The sequence below is a fragment of the Oncorhynchus clarkii genome, chromosome 28, assembly GCF_045791955.1.
Source record: "Oncorhynchus clarkii lewisi isolate Uvic-CL-2024 chromosome 28, UVic_Ocla_1.0, whole genome shotgun sequence".
In the NCBI taxonomy this organism is placed as follows: Eukaryota; Metazoa; Chordata; class Actinopteri; order Salmoniformes; family Salmonidae; genus Oncorhynchus; species Oncorhynchus clarkii.
This window is the reverse complement of record NC_092174.1, coordinates 32,603,552-32,623,056: the sequence shown is the minus strand read 5'-3', so window position 1 is coordinate 32,623,056 and position 19,505 is coordinate 32,603,552. Positions and strand designations below refer to the sequence as shown.

The 19,505-nt window shown below is 43.8% G+C and overlaps 1 protein-coding gene across 3 annotated transcripts; it reads right to left on the bottom strand.

Annotated features, from left to right (window-relative positions):
- Positions 1-12,257: 12,257 nt before the first annotated feature.
- Positions 12,258-18,969, bottom strand: LOC139386525 (uncharacterized). Of its 3 annotated transcripts, none has more exons than XM_071132130.1 (5): positions 18,548-18,969; positions 17,616-17,755; positions 17,102-17,186; positions 16,495-16,973; positions 12,414-16,458 (listed from the first exon to the last, which is right to left on the bottom strand). In XM_071132130.1, the coding sequence occupies exons 1-5, from the start codon at positions 18,810-18,812 to the stop codon at positions 15,742-15,744; spliced, it is 1,686 nt and encodes a 561-aa protein (XP_070988231.1). In that variant the 5' UTR covers positions 18,813-18,969; the 3' UTR covers positions 12,414-15,741. The 3 variants fall into 3 exon arrangements, with proteins under 3 accessions (XP_070988230.1, XP_070988231.1, XP_070988232.1); XM_071132131.1 differs by having other exon boundaries at positions 12,414-16,422; positions 18,548-18,924; XM_071132129.1 differs by having other exon boundaries at positions 12,258-16,973; positions 18,548-18,932.
- Positions 18,970-19,505: the final 536 nt, after the last annotated feature.

Genomic DNA, 19,505 nt, shown 5'->3' with positions numbered 1-19,505 from the left:
TTGAATCCTGGGACGGACAGGAAAGATTTGGTGGGAAGTGAGCTGGCAAACTGAGGATTGCTGGTATAAAATCCTAGATGCCATTTCCTGCCATTGTGCCCTTGAGCAAGGCACTTAATCCCCCACAACAACAGCTCCCTGGGTGCCCCCCTCACTGCCAAAAAAACCCTGTGTGTGTCTTTCATGGGGGGTTGGAAGTCAAATTTTGGTTGGACCTTAATTGACCAGGGGCCTGTTGCACAAAAGTAGAATTAAGACATCCGGGATAAATGACTCAGCTGAGCTCAATGAAGCCAAAACATGTGCGTCCAGGCTTAATTGGTTGCACAAAGACCAAGCCAGGATGAGCAGACACGGATTCATTAAGCCAGGTGAAACCAATCCTGGATAGGTGCGCGCTCACGGCTCACTCAAATAGACCCCGCCACAGATCACAGATTAACTGATTTACCATGGCAACTAGAGCCGCGTACTTTTCCCCGTCGGAAGCACAAATCCTCATGGAGGCATACGAGGAGGTAAAATATATAATTAAGAAGAAAGGCAACACCGCCACAGTGATAAAGCAAAGAGAAAAAGCGTGGCAAAGTATTGCAGACCGCCTGAATGCGTAAGTAGTGCACAATTACACACTCACCGCTCCGCTGAAACATCACAATTACAATTCAAATATTTAATTCACATCTCCAAAAATGCAGTTGTACTGTAATTATGAAACGGTTAATTTTTTTTTATTGAAATGCACTGCAGATATGAGTGAAATTGTGTAAAGTAACTCCATCACACTGTATAAAGCTATGATAAAATTTTTGATATTTTTACTGAAAACAAGACAAAAATACCAAGTAATTTTTTGCAGTGTGACTCCATTAAGTGTGTGTGTGTGTGTGTGTGTAGATTAAACATGAACGGGCCAAAACGGACATGGCAGCAGGTCAAAATCAAATACAAGAACATTCTGCAGAATGGTATGGTCCCTGACTAATATTTAACAAAGCACAAGCATATATTGTACCCAGAAGGTGCCTGCTCACACATTGTCTGTACTGTTTTAGCAGTGAAAAAGAATACCCACAGACAAGGCACGGGTGGTGGGTCACCAAAGGCTGACCTTACCCCAGCAGAGGACATGGCCTTGGAGCTAAATAAAGGCAGGCCCGTCTTAGAGGGGATCCCTGGGGGGAAAGAGACGAGCATAGGTTCCTCCCAAGATGCCACCCGCTTCATTCAAGGTATGTCCTTCCATCTCTACATGGGATACAACCACATTCATATTGAATCAATTTGGACTGTCTGACTTTGGTTTACCTATTGCCTTGCAGTGTCTGGCAGCACTGTGTTCCTGTTAGAGCCACCAGCACAAGCACCAGACGATGCTGATCCAGTGAGTACTCCATCAAAGGCATACTGTAGGCCTGGCATGTCTTGTCTACTAGCTTCAATATGAATCCGATTAAATGTGATAGGGTGAAGGCCCCAGTGCAGCAGCAACAGCACATGATGGAGACGATGATGAGGAGGAGACCATCTCTCTGGATTCCAGAAGGCATGAGGTATCATGTTAAGACTGTGAAAGTACTATTTACTCTACAATGGTGAGGAGTCCTCATCAAAATCAAAAAATCTAATTTCTTTTACAGGACCCAGATGCTATACAGTGGGAAAACCAGCCTGGCAACATAGTGCGTATTAATAAAAGGACACCACATCCTGCCAAATTCCAGCTGCGCTAATTGTATTGTGTTCACAGAGCTCACAAGCTATCAGAAAGTTGTATGGCAACCACCTCCGGTGCCAAATAGAACTGGCAGACATAGACATTCAGTACAAGAAGAAAAAGATGGAAAATCTTGCACTGGAGTTCGAAATAAAAAAGAGGACAATTAGGAAACTGGACCTTGAAATAAAAAAACTTGAGAGGGAGGTGAGATATGCCTTCAATGTACACTGTATGCTAACTGTAACACAAATGTATTAATCATTATTTTTCTTTCCTCCCCCAGCTCCAAGAAGATGACACAGCTCAAAATAAAAATTAGGTATATTCTCGTAAAGTCAAGTGAGCCATGACATATGAGCTCTTATTGTGAGCACACAGGACGGTGGCATCTTTCTAAGGTTTTTTTTATTTTCCCAGCAATCAGTACAACCAAGTCATCGTTATAAGGCATCGCCCTCTTTTGCCCACCCCCCCCAGCACCAGGTGTGGCCACTAGCCTATATGAAGGCCCAAAATTGTGTGTTCCTTTCTGCTCTGACAATGGCATGCCCATTCGTGCGAGATGTGGTGGATGAAGAAGCACTTGTGCTGAGGAGAGCCTTCAGGTGAGAAAGGGTCTTCAGGGACCGGTTGGACCCACTGGCCTTCCCTGATGACCATCTATATGAAAGATACAGGTTTTCTGCAGATGGCATCAGGTATCTATGCAGACTACTGGGTCCCAGGATTAAGCACCGCACTGCACGGAGCCATGCACTGAGTGTGGAGCAAATGGTTTGTGTGGCCTTGCGCTTTTTTGCTAGTGGAGCCTTCCTGTACTCAGTGGGGGATGCAGAACAGCTGAACAAGGCCACAATTTGCCGCACAATAAGGAGTGTGTGTCTGGCTATCAAAGCATTAGCAGATGTCTTCATCTCCTTCCCTGGCCACAGAAGACTCTGTGACATCAAAGAGGAGTTCTATAGGATTGCAGGTAAGAGGATCTACAAATTACAGGACAACTGTTAACACATAGTAGGATACTCATTACTTTGTGTGACAGGTTTCCCCAATGTCATTGGTGCAGTGGACTGCACACACATAAGGATAAAAGCCCCCTCAGGTGCCCATGAGGCCGATTTTGTGAATAGGAAATCCTTTCACAGCATTAATGTTCAGGTGAACATAACTTTTTGATATTGTCCATTGACGAACACTCTGCATTGCCAGTGATGTGCATTGATTGGTGTAATATTCCTCATCTTATGATTTCAGATGGTCTGCAATGCTGACTGTGTGATCAGCAATGTTGTGGCAAAATGGCCTGGCTCAGTCCATGACTCCAGAATCTTTCGGGCCTCTGAAATCTATCAGTGCCTATCACAAGGTAAGCCACACAACCCCTATTTATAACCATCATGGCTGTGTCAAGAATATCACTGTGTTTATGAGGTAGTAATGATGAGATTTTGTGTTGACAGGTGAATTCTCTGGTGTGTTGCTGGGAGACAGGGGGTATGGCTGCCAGCCTTTTCTCCTGACACCTTTCACAGACCCCCAGGAAGCACAGCAGGCCTACAACCATGCCCATGCCAGGACCAGGGCCAGAGTTGAAATGACCTTTGGCCTCCTGAAGGCACGCTTTCACTGCCTTCACAAATTAAGGGTCAGCCCTGTTAGGGCATGTGATATTACTGTGGCTTGTGCTGTCCTTCACAATGTGGCCTGCCTGAGGAAGGAGAGGGCCCCCAGAGTGCCACCAGCCATGGACTGGGACAATCCGGCAATCTTACCTGATGACGACAGTGGTCGGCTGCTGAGGGACCAATATGTGTTGAATTATTTTAGTTAGTATGTGTGCTTTCAATTTTGGTTAAATATGTCCTGCGGTGGCAGAGGAATTTGGGTTTTTTTGGGTTCGTTTTTTGACGAATTTGGCCTCTTATGATGTTTGTGCGGTATACTGTGTGTAATACAAGGCTGCAGGGAGGCTACTGCATCCATTCATTTGTCTGTTCAGTTGATGTGTATGGATTTGTCCTGCATTTATTTTAGTGTGCAGACATGCAGGGTGTGTTATACACATTCAAAGGTCTGTATATGTATCATTTTGTATAATATGCTTAGATTCTGTGCTTTCCATCTTGTAGAGTCACTGTGACTTCAGTTTTGAAAGGAGCTGATGGTTTACCTGCTTTGTTTTGTCCTTATTCAATAAAGGAACATAATGTTACACATTGTGTTTTTATATTCATATGGAATGTGTATTTGTTTATATGACAGAGTACTAGGGCCACACTGAAGAAAAAGGATAAAGTCATAAATTTATGAGGCTGGTTCTTTCTGCAGAAAAGCTACATATTGTTTTTACAGTTTTGATACTTATGACAATGTGATACTTAATATTCTGGCACATCAGCATGTCTTTGTTTACTGAAGTACAATTTCACGAAATGCCCCACATCTGTCATTTTAACAACTGTCCTCCTTTAAAACAACTGGTTACAATATTATGACTTGTGTTTTTTCCCCTCTGTGGCCCTAATATTCTAGCATTTTATATATAGCCTTATAGTCTATGGGAAACTGTAAATTATCTAATGATAGCAACATCTAAAAATCATTTTTTATCCAAAATCATTGAAATTAATGATCACAAACGTTTAAATAACAGTGGGTCTAGTTATATGTGATAACAATGTATAGTGAGCAGTGAAATAACTATTGGTTTCCATTTGTGGTGACTGCTGACTGACATTAGGGATGAGATTAAATAGATCCTGGAATTTAGCCTGGTCTGGAGCAGGCTAGCTCCACAGAATAAATCTCCATGGTAATTTATACCATAACATATCCTCCTGCCCCCTATCCATCTTTAGTGCAACCGGATTACGGATCAATTGAGCCAGGATCACCAAGATATCCTGGCTTAATCCCTTATCCTAGTTTTGTGCAACAGGCCCCAGTAAAGTGATCTTAATCTTAAACAAATAATCTTAAACAAGTAATAAAGTAGACATTGTGGAAGAGAGTCTGCCGTTTCTTCAGTGTATCTGTGAAATTCTGATTTTAAACAGAGGAACTATAGGCTACGATGTAGGAAAAAAAAATCATCAGACAGACACAAACACCTACACATAGCTGCACACACATCTGTGCACACACTCAGGCATACAGGCACACGCTCACACATACACCTAGCCGAAGTCCAAGTGTATGCAGGTCAATGATTGACAATGTTATTTAAGGTAGGTAAGAGAGCAATGACTCCTGATGATGCAAGAATGCTATATTCAAATTCAAGACCATAATAGAGAACAATGAACCAGAGGCACAGCAGCACCACAGTAACTGTTCATGCTGGAGTCATTGGTATTAGAGGTCCGCCTCTGTGCACAAAAAAAGAAAACTATGAATCTCAAAATAAATCAAAAACACTAAAAGCATTAGAGGGAGTATACACTGAACAAAAATAGAAATGCAACATGTAGTGTTGGCTCCATGTTTCATGAGCTGAAATAAAAGATCCCAGAAATGTTCCATTCTAACAAAAAGCATATTCGTTCTCAAATGTTGTGCACAAATTTGTTTACATCCCTGTTAGTGAGCATTTCTCAATTTCAAAGATAATCCATTCACCAAGAAGCTGATTAAACAGCATCATCATTACACAGGTGCACCTTGTGCTGGGGACAATAAAAGGCCACTAAAATGTGCAGTTTTGTCAGACCATGTGTGTGGGGTTGTGTGGGTGAGCAATTTGCTGATGTCAATGTTGTGAACAGAGTGCCCCATGGTGACGGTGGAGTTATGGTATGGGCAGGCATAAGCTATTGACAATGAACACAATTGTATTTTATTGATGGCAATTTGAATGCACAGTGATAGCGTGAGGAGAACCTGAGGCCACATATTGCAAGGATCTGTACACAATTCCTGGAAGCTGAAAATGTCCCAGTTCTTCCATGGCCTGCATACCCACCAGACATGTCACCCATTGAGCACGTTTGGGATGCTCTGGATCGACGTGTAGGACAGCGTGTTCCAGCAACTTCGCACAGCCATTGAAGAGTGAGGCAACATTCCAATCAACAGCCTGATTATACTGTGCCAATCACTCTGCCTAGGCAGAGTATCTGGGTGGAGTATCATTCTCTGTTTAATATATTATGTATTTTAAGCACATGACCAAACTAATTTCCCCCTGGGATAATAACATTGATCTAATCTGATCTAATCTCAAGTATGTGACATGATTCTTAGATTAAGGCTAGAAGAGCCTGTTTGTGTTTGCTCTCTTTTTTCTCCAACAAACCCAGGGATTTCTACCGTGCATACCTGCCTGGAAGTGTACTCCTTTTATGAGAAAGTCACCGCCCCTTACTCCACCACACCACATTTATTCTTGTTGAAATATGGTAACAGAATTTGTTTTGTTAACACACAGTCAGTTTTCTCCCCAGAACATTGGACGTCAAGACGATGAGGTTCATCTGATTCTTGTCCAGACATGGAGCAGTAGTATCTCAGCACCTCATCCTCATGCTCAGGGTACCTCCTCTTGCTCAGGTCTGTAACGGCTTTCTTCTATCTCCTCTTCTGATGAAGAGGTAGAACAAGGATCGGACCAAAATGCAGCGTGTAGATTGCGATCCATGTTTTAATGAACAAATGTAAAACACGAATCAATACAAACACTACAAAATAAAGAACGTAATGAACGTAACGAAAACCTAAACAGCCTATCTGGTGAAAACACATAGACAGGAACAATCACCCACAAACACACAGTGAAACCCAGGCTACCTAAATATGGTTCCCAATCAGAGACAATGACGAACACCTGCCTCTGATTGAGAACCATATCAGGCCGAACATAGAACTGGACAAACTAGACATGTAACATAGAATGCCCACTCAGATCACACCCTGACCAACCAAAACATAGAAATATACAAAGTAAACTATGGTCAGGGTGTGACAGTACCCCCCCCCCAAGGTGCGGACTCCGGCCGCAAAACCTGAACCTATAGGCGAGGGTCTGGGTGGGCATCTGTCCGCGGTGGCGGCTCTGGCGCTGGACGTGGACCCCACTCCATAATAGTTTTAGTCCACCTCCTTAGCGTCCCTAGATAGGTTACCCTCCTAAATGACAGCTCGGGACAGAGGGGCAGCTCGGGACAGAGGTAGCTCGGGACAGATGGGTAGCTTAGCACTGAGAGGAAGCTCAGCACTGAGAGGAAGCTCAGCACTGAGAGGAAGCTCAGCACTGAGAGGAAGCCCAGGCAGGTAGTTGGATCTAGCAGATCCTGGCTGACTGGAGAATCTGGAAGAGTCTGGTCGACTGGCAGATCTGGAAGAGTCTGGTCGACTGGCAGATCTGGAAGAGTCTGGTCGACTGGCAGCTCTGGCTGCTCCATGCTGACTGGCTGCTCCATGCTGACTGACAGCTCTGGCTGCTCCATGCTGACTGGCAGCTCTGGATGCTCCATGCTGACTGGCAGCTCTGGCTGCTCCATGCTGACTGGCTGCTCTGGCTGCTCCATGCTGACTGGCTGCTCCATGCTGACTGACAGCTCTGGCTGCTCCATGCTGACTGGCAGCTCTGGCTGCTCCATGCTGACTGGCGGCCCTGGCTGCTCCATGCTGACTGGCGGCCCTGGCTGCTCCATGCTGACTGGCGGCTCTGGCTGCTCCATGCTAACTGGCAGCTCTGGCGGCTCCTTGCAGACTGGCAGCTCTGGCGGCTCCGTGCAAACTGGCAGCTTTGGCGGCATCCTGCAGACTGGCAGCTCTGGCAGCTCCTTGCAGACTGGCAGCTCCTTGCAGACTGGCAGCTCTATGCAGACTGGCAGCTCCATGCAGACTGGCAGCTCCTTGCAGACTGGCAGCTCCTTGCAGACTGGCAGCTCCTTGCAGACTGGCAGCTCCGAACAGGCGGGAGACTCCGGCAACGCTGTAGAGGCGGAAAGCTCTGACAGCGCTAAACAGGCGGGAGACTCCGACAGCGCTGAAGAGGAGGGAGGCTCTGGCAGCGCTGGACAGGCGAGGCGCACTGTAGGCCTGATGCGTGGTGCTGGCACTGGTGGTACTGGGCCGAGGACACGCACAGGAAGCCTGGTGCGGGGAGCTGCTACCGGAGGGCTGGGGTGTGGAGGTGGTACTGGAAAGACCGGACCGTGCAGGCGCACTGGAGCTCTTGAGCACCGAGCCTGCCCAACCTTACCTGGTTGAATGCTCACGGTCGCCCTGCCAGTGCGGCGAGGTGGAATAGCCCGCACTGGGCTATGCAGGCGAACCGGAGACACCGAGCGCAAGGCTGGTGCCATGTAAGCCGGCCCAAGGAGACGCACTGGGGACCAGCTGCGTAGAGCCGGCTTCATGGCATTAGGCTCAACGCTCAATCTAGCCCGGCCGACACGCGGAGCTGGTATGTACCGCACTGGGCTATGCACCCGAACTGGAGACACCGTGCGCACCACTGCATAACACGGTGCCTGTCCGGTCTCTCTAGCCCCCCGGTAAGCACAGGGAGTCTGCCCAGGTCTCCTACCTGGCGTAGCCATACTCCCTGTTAGCCCCCCCCCAATAAATTTTTGGGGCTGCCTCTCAGGCTTCCATCCGCTACGTCGTGCTGCCTCCTCATATCTGCGCCTCTCAGCTTTCGCCGCCTCCAGTTCTTCTTTGGGGCGGCGATATTCTCCTGGCTGAGCCCAGGGTCCTCTTCCTTCTAATTCGTCCTCCCATGTCCATACCTCCTCTTTGGGCTGCTCCTGTTGCCTCTTCTCCTGCTGCACCTTTGGGCGGCTACACTCCCCTGGTTTAGCCCAGGGTCCTCTCCTGTCCAGGATTTCCTCCCATGTCCAGAAATCCTTATTGCGCATCTCCTCGCGCTGCTCATGCCTGTTGACACGCTGCTTGGTCCTTTTGTGGTGGGTGATTCTGTAACGGCTTTCTTCTATCTCCTCTTCTGATGAAGAGGTAGAACAAGGATCGGACCAAAATGCAGCGTGTAGATTGCGATCCATGTTTTAATGAACAAATGTAAAACACGAATCAATACAAACACTACAAAATAAAGAACGTAATGAACGTAACGAAAACCTAAACAGCCTATCTGGTGAAAACACATAGACAGGAACAATCACCCACAAACACACAGTGAAACCCAGGCTACCTAAATATGGTTCCCAATCAGAGACAATGACGAACACCTGCCTCTGATTGAGAACCATATCAGGCCGAACATAGAACTGGACAAACTAGACATGTAACATAGAATGCCCACTCAGATCACACCCTGACCAACCAAAACATAGAAATATACAAAGTAAACTATGGTCAGGGTGTGACAAGGTCTCCTAGGGGTTTGACCAGATGATGTCCCAAGTAGGCAGGGAGCTGCAGGTGATGCTGGACATGCTCCTGCCACAGCTGTTTCCACTCTGTTTCTCCGGACAACAGTCACAATACACACTTAGTCCTCTTAGCCTTCAATTAAATCAGAAATCAATCAATTAAACCTGTAATATGTAATTTTTTGGGCAACCCAACCAATTTCACATAGAAATACGGGTTATAGATCTGTCATTCGCATTGAAAGCAAGTCTAAGAAGCTGTAGAGCTGTTCTACAGTGGCTTTGGAAATTATTCAGATCCTTGACTTTTTCCACATTTTGTTACATTACAGCCTTATTCTAAATAAATGAAAAAATCCTCAGCATTTTACACACAATACCCCATAATGACAAAGCGAAAACAGTTTTTTTTGCAAATAAAAATAAAATAGAAAAACCTTATTTACACAAGTATTCAGACCCTTTGCTATGAGACTCGAAATTGAGCTCAGGTGCATTCTGTTTCCATTGATCATCCTTGAGATGCTTCTACAACTTGGAGTCCACCTGTGGTAAATTCAATTGATTGGACATGATTTGACACACCTGTTTAAATAAGTTGACAGTGCATGTCAGAGCAAAACCAAGCAATGAGGTCGATTGTGTCGAGGCACAGATCTGGGGAAGGTTACCAAAAAATGTCTGCAGTATTTAAGGTCCCCAAGAACACAGTGGCCTCCATCATTTTTAATATAAGAAATTTGGAACCACCAAGACTCTTCCTAGGGCTGGCTGCCCGGCCAAACTGAGCAATCGGGGAGAAGGACCTTGGTCAGGGAGGTGACTAAGAATCCGATGGTCACTCTGACAGAGCTCTAGAGTTCCTCTGTAGAGATGAGAGAACCTTCCAGAAGGACAACCATCTCTGCAGCACTCCACCAATCAGGCCTTTATGGTAGAGTGGCCAGATGGAAGCCACTCCTCAGAAAAAGGCACCTAAAGACTCTCAGACCATGAGAAACAAGATTCTCTGGTCTCATGAAACCAAGATGGAACTCTTGGGCCTGAATGCCAAGTGTCACTTCTGGAGGAAACCTGGTACCATCCCTACAGTGAAGCATGGTGGTGGCAGCATCATGCTGTGGGGATGTTTTTCAGCGGCAAGGACTGGGAGACTTGTCAGGATCGAGGCAAAGATGAACGGAGCAAAGCACAAAGAGATCCTTGATGAAACCATGATCCAGAGCGCTCAGGACCTCAGACTGGGGCATAGGTTCACCTTCCAACAGGACAACGACAAGTCTCTGAATGTCCTTGAATGGCCCAGCCAGAGCCCAGATTTGAACCAGATCAAACATCTCTGGATAGACCTGAAAATAGCTGTGCAGCTACGCTCCCCATCCAACCCAACAGAGCTTGAGAGGATCTGCAGAGAAGAATGTGAAAAACTCCCCAAATACAGGTGACTTGAGGCTGTAATCGCTGACAAAGGTGCTTCAACAAAGTACTGAGTAAAGGGTCTGAATACTTATGTAAATGTACTATCAGTGTATGGTAATTTTTTAAATATAAATTAGCAGCATTTTCTAAAATACTGTTTTTGCTTTGTCATTATGGGGTATTGTGTGTAGATTGATGAGTGGGGGGGAAAGCAATGTTATCAATTTTAGGATAAGGCTGTAACCTAACAAAATGTGGTCTGAAAGGGGTTTTAATACTTTCCGAAGGTACTGTATGTGCACTATTTCTATGATTCCCGTTCTGAAGCTTCGTTTTTGCGTCTTTTACTTTCGGTTTATGTACATCAACGAGCTGACAATACAATATTTTTGGTTATGGAAAATATATTTCACAGCAGTTTAGATGGTACAATGATTGTCTACACTTTACTTGCTTATTTTGTCACACAAACTGAAATTTGGCAAACTATTACAATTTTAGCAACCAGGAAATGGCGGAGCGATTTCTACATAGTGCATCTTTAATCAAATGGATAGTCATGACACAGTCATACCAAGGCAACCAAATCAATCCAGTGACAGATATATCAAGACACAAGACAGAAGTATTGGCAAAAGTAATAAACCAGAACAGTGAACAAAGAGAGGAGCACCTTCAGGTTTTCTCTTTAGCCCTCTGTGATGTTAGCCAGTGGTAGCATAGCATTCCTGGACCCCAATGATGGCCCCGCAGTATGAGCAGTGGAAGGGCATATCCGAGGCGAAGTCTATCACGCCCTCCAGACACACCATACAGTAGCTGTGCCCACAGGGCAGCTGGCGCCAGTCCTTATGTCCTGGCACACTGGGCATATCAGCATCACCTCCAGCTGGGTTCTCCTTGAGGGAGGAATGGTACATTTATTGTCCATCTTGCTCCCTTCCTGTTGTTCAAAGACGATTGGAGCAGAAGGCAGAAATGTGGAGTGTAATCCCAGAGGGTTTAAGGAAAGGAAGTCTCTCTGCAGTCTGCTGTGGGTGGAGTTCAAAGTTGCCTGTTTCAATGGTAGCCACATGCTGAAGTGAATGGCATGTTAACACAGTAGGTAATGAGTGCTGGGAAGGTCTGTGCAACTAAATCAAACAAAATAACCTCCCTATAAGGTCGTCCGTGAGTCCTTGCCTGTGTGTATTTCTCTGGGAGAGTCTCAGTTGGATACTCCTCACATCCTCTGTCCTTGCCTCCTTCTAAAAACCAATTGGAGAAGGTCCGAGTGGAGAGACCTCTGCCTTTCTCATCCAATGAGTTTTGAAGAGGCGGGGAGAGAGGACGCAAGGAGTGTGAAATTGAGATTCTCCCTCTCTCGGTGTGCAATTCAAGCATTCAAAACTGAAAGCAAAGCTCACTCATATGTTGCAAAATGCATGACACTGGCTGTATTTCTGTATTTCGAAAGTAATACATCTTGAAAACTTATCGCTGACATACAAAACATTGGGACTATATCAACAATGAACTAATGAAACAAATACCTAAAGATCGTTTTTGGGTGGAATTTTAACCCTTACTATTTTAAACTTCAACGGGGTAGGGATGTCCCAAGGAAACCGGATAGCAAGGACCAGTTATGACATCTTTGCGGCTGGAATTTTTTAATATGCTATAAAATAGAATATGCTACTGTAACATACATGAACTTTTGGAACAAAGGGAACAGAGACTGACACATCAGAAGTGTCTGGTTGTGTGAATGTTTAAAAGTCATTAGTCAAACCAAAAATACAGGTGATGTCTTTTATTGCCAGAAAAGGGGCCAACTTGTGGCTGTGATTGTGTAACAATCAGGAATTCCCACAAGATTACTACAGTACTTACCAAAATCCATATAATAAAACACAGACCTTTGATTAGTATTTTCACGCAGATTACAAAAACTATTTTCCAGTAAAACATTTTTTTTTTTAATTGGATCACAGATTACAGTATTTTGGGTTAGAATTGAATACAATTAGTTGACAAAGAAAGCTATGAAGTAATATATTTCTTATATCTTCAGAAAATAAACCAGAGACATCAGCTATAATTGCATAATACATACGAAATAACTTCTCACTACACATTAAAAGGAAACATCATACTTCCCTTTTTGAACTAAGTCATGTGTTTTTAGAGAAACTTCCCTACTTCTATAAAGGAAAAAGTAAGGAGGATGTTTACCTGACAAACACAGCAGTACAGATAAAAAAGAATGAGAGAAAGTTGCTGCATTACTAAAGTATTTGGCATAATGGTTTAGTAAGAGTTAGAGATAAAAGTATCAAACTTCACACCCATCTCTAAAACAATTTATAAACAAAGATACAAAGGAACAATCTGTTGGTATTTACAACAAAGTGATGATATGTATCATGAACACAGATCGTGGTCTGAAAATACTCAAACTAATCTCAGCCCAGATCCCTTGTGTTTTGTCCAACGAAATACAGTGTAAAGACCTAGAGACAGTTTTCCAGACCCAGATTAAAGGAATCATTTTGGCATTGAAGTCTCATCTACTTCCCCAGAGTTAGATGAACTGATGGATACCATTTTTACGTCTCTGCATATACAGTTGAAGTCAGAAGTTTACATACACCATAGCCAAATACATTTAAACTCAGTTTATCACAACTCCTGACATTAAATCCTAGTAAAAGTCTTAGGTCAGTTAGGATCAACACTTCATTTTAAGAATGTGAAATGTCAGGATAATAGTAGAGAACTATTTCTTTCAGATTTGATTTGTTTCATCACATTCCCAGTGGGTCAGAAGTTTACATACACTCAATTAGTATTTGGTAGCATTGCTTTTAAATTGTTTAACTTCTGTCAAACGTTTCAGGTAGCCTTCCACAAGCTTCCTACAAATTTTGGCCCATTCCTCCTGACAGAGCTGGTGTAACCGAGTCAGGATTGTTGGCTTCCTTGATCGCACAATTTTTCTATAGGATTGAGGTCAAGGCTTTGTGATGGCCACTCCAATACCTTGACTTTGTTGTCCTTAAGCCATTTTGCTACAACTTTGGAAGTTTGCTTGGGTTCATTGTCCATTTGGAAGACCCATTTGCAACCAAGCTTTAACTTCCTGACTGATGTCTTGAGATGTTGCTTCAATATATCCACATAATTTTCCTTCCTCACGATGCCATTTATTCTGTGAAGTGCACACGTCCCTCTTGCAGCAAAGCACCCCCACAACATGTTGCTGCCACCCCCTGTGCTTCACGGTTGGGATGGCGTTCTTCGGCTTGCAGGCACCCCCTTTTTCCTCCAAACATAATGATAGTCATTATGGCCAAACAGTTCTATTTTTGTTTCATCAGACCAGAGGACATGTCTCCAAAAAGTACGATCTTTGTCCCCATGTGAAGTTGCAAACCGTAGTCTGGCTTTTTTATGGCGATTTAGGAGCAGTGGCTTCTTCCTTGCTGAGCGGCCTTTTTATGTTCGATATAGGACTCGTTTTACTGTGGATATAGATACTTTTGTACCCGTTTCCTCCAGCATCTTCACAAGGTCCTTTGCTGTTGTTCTGGGATTGATTTGCACTTTCGCACCAAAGTACGTTCATCTCCTTCCTGAGCGGTATGACGGCTGCGTGGATCCATGGTGTTTATACTTGAGTACTATCGTTTGTACAGATGAACGTGGTACCTTCAGGCGTCTAGAAGTTGCTCCCAAGGATGAACCAGACTTGTGGAGGTCTACAATTTTTTCCTGAGGTCTTGGCTTATTTCTTTTGATTTTCCCATGATGTCAAGTAAAGAGGCACAGAGTTTGAAGGTAGGCCTTGAAATACATTCACATGTACACCTCTAATTGACTCAAATTATGTCAATTAGCCTATCAGAAACGTCTAAAGTCATGACATTTTCTGGAATTTTTTTAAATGCAGTCAACTTAGTATATGTACATTTCTGACCCACTGGAATTGTGATACAGTGAATTATAAGTGAAATAATCTGTCTGAAAACAATTGTTGGAAAAATTACTTGTCATGCACAAAGTATATATCCTAACTGACTATAGTTTGTTAATAATAAATTTGTGGAGTGGTTGACAAACTAGTTTTAATGACTCCAACCTAAGTGTCAACTTCTGACTTCAACTGTGTATACAAAATGATGTGGACATCCCTTCAAATCAGTGGATTTGGCTATTTCAGCCACACGTGTATAAAATCAAGAACACCGCCATGCAATCTCAATAGACAAACATTGGCAGTAGAATGGCCTTACTGAAGAGCTCAGTGACTTTCAACATGGTACCATCATAGGATGCCACCTTTCCAGCAAGTCAACTTGTCAAATTTCTGCCGTACTAGAGCTGCCCCGGTCAACTATATGTTCTTATATTATGAAGGAAACATCTAGGAGCAACAACGGCTCAGCCGCGAAGTGGTAGGCCACACAAGCTCACAGAATGGGACCGCCGAAGCACGTAAAAATCACCTGTTCTCAGTTGCAACACTCACTACAGAGTTCCAAACTGCATCTGGAAGCAACGTCAGCACAATAACTGTTAGTCGGGAGCTTCACGAAATGGGTTTCCATGGCCGAGCAGCCGCACACAAGCCTAAGATCACCATGCGCAATGCCAAGCGTTGGCTGGAGTGGTGTAAAGCTCGCCACCATTGGACTCTGGAGCTGTGGAACCGCGTTCTCTGTAGTGATGAATCAAGCTTCACCATCTGGCAGTCCGACAGACGAATGTGGGTTTGGCGGATGCCAGGAGAACGCTACCTGCCCCAATGCATAGTGCCAACTGTAAAGTTTGACCATCTCATTCCGATATCAACGAGCAGGTGTCCACATACTTTTGGTCATGTAGTGTAGTTTCGCCAAAATCATCATTCATTGCCAAAATCCCGAAGAGTCTCTTTAAGCCTAGTCCAGCATGCGCAATAGAAAAACTCCATTGAAATAACTTTTTGGTTTAAAATTAAGCATAATCTGTGTCTGGAAAACAGGCCCTTACCGTATTAGAACATTATGGCTGTCAACAACATCAGTGTCCACTGAAGCTTACACTCTGATGATCATTCTGGACAATCCAAACCTGATTGCAATTTACCATCATAGCACCTTATCAAAAATAACCAACATGGTTGGTTATAATGAGGAATGGACATTCAGTAGTTTCAGTTAGAGGTAGGACAGTTTTGTAAGGTGGCCTACAAAAGGCTGCTCATGCTTTTAGAACAGTTGTCTTTAGCCGGAAAATGTGCTATTTCGCTGTCGCTCCCAAGTGATCAATGCTGTGTTTCTCAAGATTCCGGAAGATTCTGAAGCTCTTGGAGCAGAAGGAGCAGGTGAAAGGTCTCTCACCAGTGTGAAAGCGCAGATGAGCCTTCAGATTGTCCCTGAGACGAAAGCTCTTCCCACACTGGGGGCAGCTGTGAGGTCTCTGCCCTGTATGGAACCGTTCGTGCCTGCGGAGGCTTTTCCGCAGGGCGAACGTTTTGGAGCACTGGGAGCAGGAGTAGGGCTTCTCACCGGTGTGGAAGCGTTCATGCCTCCTCAGGATCTTCCTGCGCTTGAAGCGCTTCCCACAGATCTTGCAGCCATGGGCGCGGCTTGAGGAGAGGACCCCTTGCAGCCGCCAGACACCGTTCCCACACTGAGTGAAGCAGCAGAGGCGTCGGCCCGTGTGGAGGCCTTGGTGGGTCTTGAGGTCCTTTGGCATGGGGAACCTCTTGTTGTCATGACATTTGCTACCATTAGCCTTCTTCCCTCCAGAGTTATTTCTTCCGGGCACCAAAAGCAGGTTCACCAGCTGGACAGAGCAAGGCCTCGTCAACTTCTGCTCCAAGGAGGTCTGGTCCAGCTTGAAGTCCACCTTCTTCTTTGTCTGGTCCAGCTTGAAGTCCACCTTCTTCTTCTTTGTCTGGTCCAGCTTGAAGTCCACCTTCTTCTTCTTTGTCTGGTCCAGCTTGAAGTCCACCTTCTTCTTATTTGTCTGGTCCAGCTTGAAGTCCACCTTCTTCTTCTTTGTCTGGTCCAGCTTGAAGTTCACCTTCTTCTTCTTTGTCTGGTCCAGCTTGAAGTTCACCTTCTTCTTCTTTGTCTGGTCCAGCTTGAAATCCACCTTCTTTTTCTGGTCCAGCTTGACATCCACCTTTTTCTTCATTAGAGCAGAGGGAGCGTTTGTTACACCCATAAATTTCAACTTACTCTTAGCCTGTACAGGAACCAAAGCCCCATCTGAGGAGGATGGGCTGTAGACCGTTCCTTTGGCGGTGCTGTAACTGGCCTGCTGGGGCTCCATCTGGGTAGGCTTTTCTTTACATGTAGGCTGTCGTGTTATGTCCTCCTCTGCCTTTGGGACCATTTGGCAGATTACTTTAGTCTCACATTCTATGTTGATTCCATTCTCAGTTTCTGTCTTGAGGGGCTGGGGTTTCTGCTTAGTTGGGGAGCTTTGAACAGGAACATAAAGGTGGATTGGATCCACAGTGGCTGGAGGACAGAAAATAAAATAGTTGTTAAATAGTACCCTCAACCCTTTATATACAAAGGGTTTATAGCAAATATATTTCAGTGTCTATAGCTTCACTAATACCTCCTAGAATAAATGTGATTTTTACCAGAATAGATCACTTGGTCTTCTTCTGTCTCAGTGGTTGTTGAAGATTTTGTTTCCAGACTAATCCCTTCCACCATCTCCACAACCTGATGACAGATGACAAGCCAAAAAGACAACTACTTAGGTTCTGTAATACAGGTGTCAGCTAATCAAATTAGCTTGAAGCCTACAAGTCAAAAGGGCATTCGTCCTAGTAACAAACAACAAACACATCTTATGGTTCACAATGAAGCCCTTTATCTACTTACCCACAGTCAGATGAACTCGTGGATACTATTTTTATGTCTCTACATCCAGCATGAAGGAGGTTTGAGGTAGTTTTGTGAGCCAATGCTAATCAGCATTAGCACAATGACTGGAAGTCTATGGTAACAGCTAGCATGCTAGTTAGCAACTTCCTTCAAAATGCACATAAAGACTTAAATTATACGAGTTCATCTGACTCGTAGGAAGTAGATAAAGGACTTCATTGCCAAAATCACAATGTATCCCTTTAACCCAAACAACTCACTGACCTTCTCTTCTAGAACAGAGCACTTGAGTTCAGCAGGCTGATTAGCCTTCAGCAGGGGGATACGATGTGCAGGACCCTCCTCCTCATTGCTCCCATTCAAAGAACCACTGCCTCCCTCCAAGGACAAGCACTGTTTTGGGTCTGGAGAATGCATGGGAAAGGGGAGGGGTAGAAAGCAAAGCACACAAACATTCAATTTGTTAGACAGCATGGTGCAGATCAGTACTGACAATAATAAAAATAAAGAGATTAAACAAATCAGTAATTGTGTACTTCTTTGTTATTTTTTGCCTCCAAAATGTTGTTTGTTGACATAAGTCATAAAAAGTCATACAATTGTTTATTTTATTAAGGATTTCAACAGTCACATTCAGAGAGAAAGATGATAAGAGTCATAAGGCATACTAAACCGTGTGTATTTACTCAAATTTGGAAAGAACACGATTGTATACTTGCTTCAAAGTATCCAGAATAATTGTTTTGTTGAGATTGTGAACAACGTTTCACTGCACTCTCTGCAGAGCAACAATGTTTGCTACAGGACAATGAGACCCGATGTTTTAATTTTAAAAATGTATGCCAAACAAAAACCATTGACTTCAAACCATACAACTCTATGCACAATGGCTACTTTGAACAATTTACACAGTAAATACATCAACTGTGCAGATGCAGTCTGGTAACAGAATTATGGTAAAATGTGTGTTTTCATTCTGTTACCCAACTTCTTCCTGTAAATGTGTTTTTGTAAAATTGCCAGTGGAAATTCTTAAAATTAGTATTTGTGCATTGAGTTGTATGGTTTTCTAAACTTTGAAATCAATGTTTTTTGTTTGGTATACATGTTAATCTGGAAAACATAGAATTTCTGCGTAAATCCGTTACCATGGATTTACCAGTGTAATGAAGTACTACTAACGTTAGCTAACATACTTTCATGTAGCTCTAAGGACGTTGTTGTTTCCTCATCCACTTGAACTCCGATACTGCGAAGACATTTTTTGCCAGACTTTTTTACAGCGTCCACTGTTTGCAAGGTTTCATTTTGTTCACTCCGCCCTTCAATGAGAATAGTGGTTCCCGAAGCAAGGAAGCGACTCTCGAACAGTTTCGTTATTTCCACCACCGCCACCTTTGCAAGTGAATCCAAAACAGACGCAATCTGGGTTTCAAAATTCACATCGTCGGAAACAGACATGGTGACAGCTAATAGTGAGCGCGCGGTAAGAAATCTAACTAAAATCGAACAAATGTTAAAACCAAAAAGCTTAACATGGCGAGATATTAAACTGTGTTTATCATCAACCACATGGTCTGAGAAACCGGGGGCGTGTCTCTGACGTTGAATGAAAAAAAAGTACGTTTCCACAAGTTACCACAGCCACAAAGTATATCGTAAAAATAAATTAACTTTTCATTTAAGGTTAGGCATAAGGTTAGCAGTGTGGTTAAGGTTAGGTTTAAAATCACATTTTAAGAAGATAAATTGTAGAAATGGGCGGGTTTTAGTATTTGGTGGCTGTGCTAACTAGTGACGACTACACGTACGCTTAGCGTCTTGTGCCAAATACATTCTATTTCCGGGGAAAGCGTGGTGCGTAATATGGTAATATCTCATTATGTAAATGACGGAAAATAAAATAATGCTAACAGTGAGAGATAATTGTTGTTATTATCTTATCTGAGTTTTATGGTACACACACACAGTATTGTACAACTAACTAAATTCTATTTTCCCTAACTCCTAAATCTAACCCATACTCTTACCCTAGCATAACCTTAACCCATAAACCTAACTCTAAAATGAACCCTGGCTCCTAACACTAATTCTAACCTTAACCTTAAACCCTAGAAATAGCATTTGACCTTGTGGGAACTAACAAAATGTCCC

Coding starts and splice junctions, on each gene's coding strand:
- LOC139386525 (XM_071132129.1), bottom strand. CDS start 18,812: ATGTCTGTTTCCGACGATGTGAATTTTGAAACCCAGATTGCGTCTGTT. Junction 17,756..18,547: donor GTCCTTAGAGCTACATGAAA/GTATGTTAGCTA, acceptor TGCATTCTCCAG/ACCCAAAACAGTGCTTGTCC. Junction 17,187..17,615: donor GCTCTGTTCTAGAAGAGAAG/GTCAGTGAGTTG, acceptor ATCTGTCATCAG/GTTGTGGAGATGGTGGAAGG.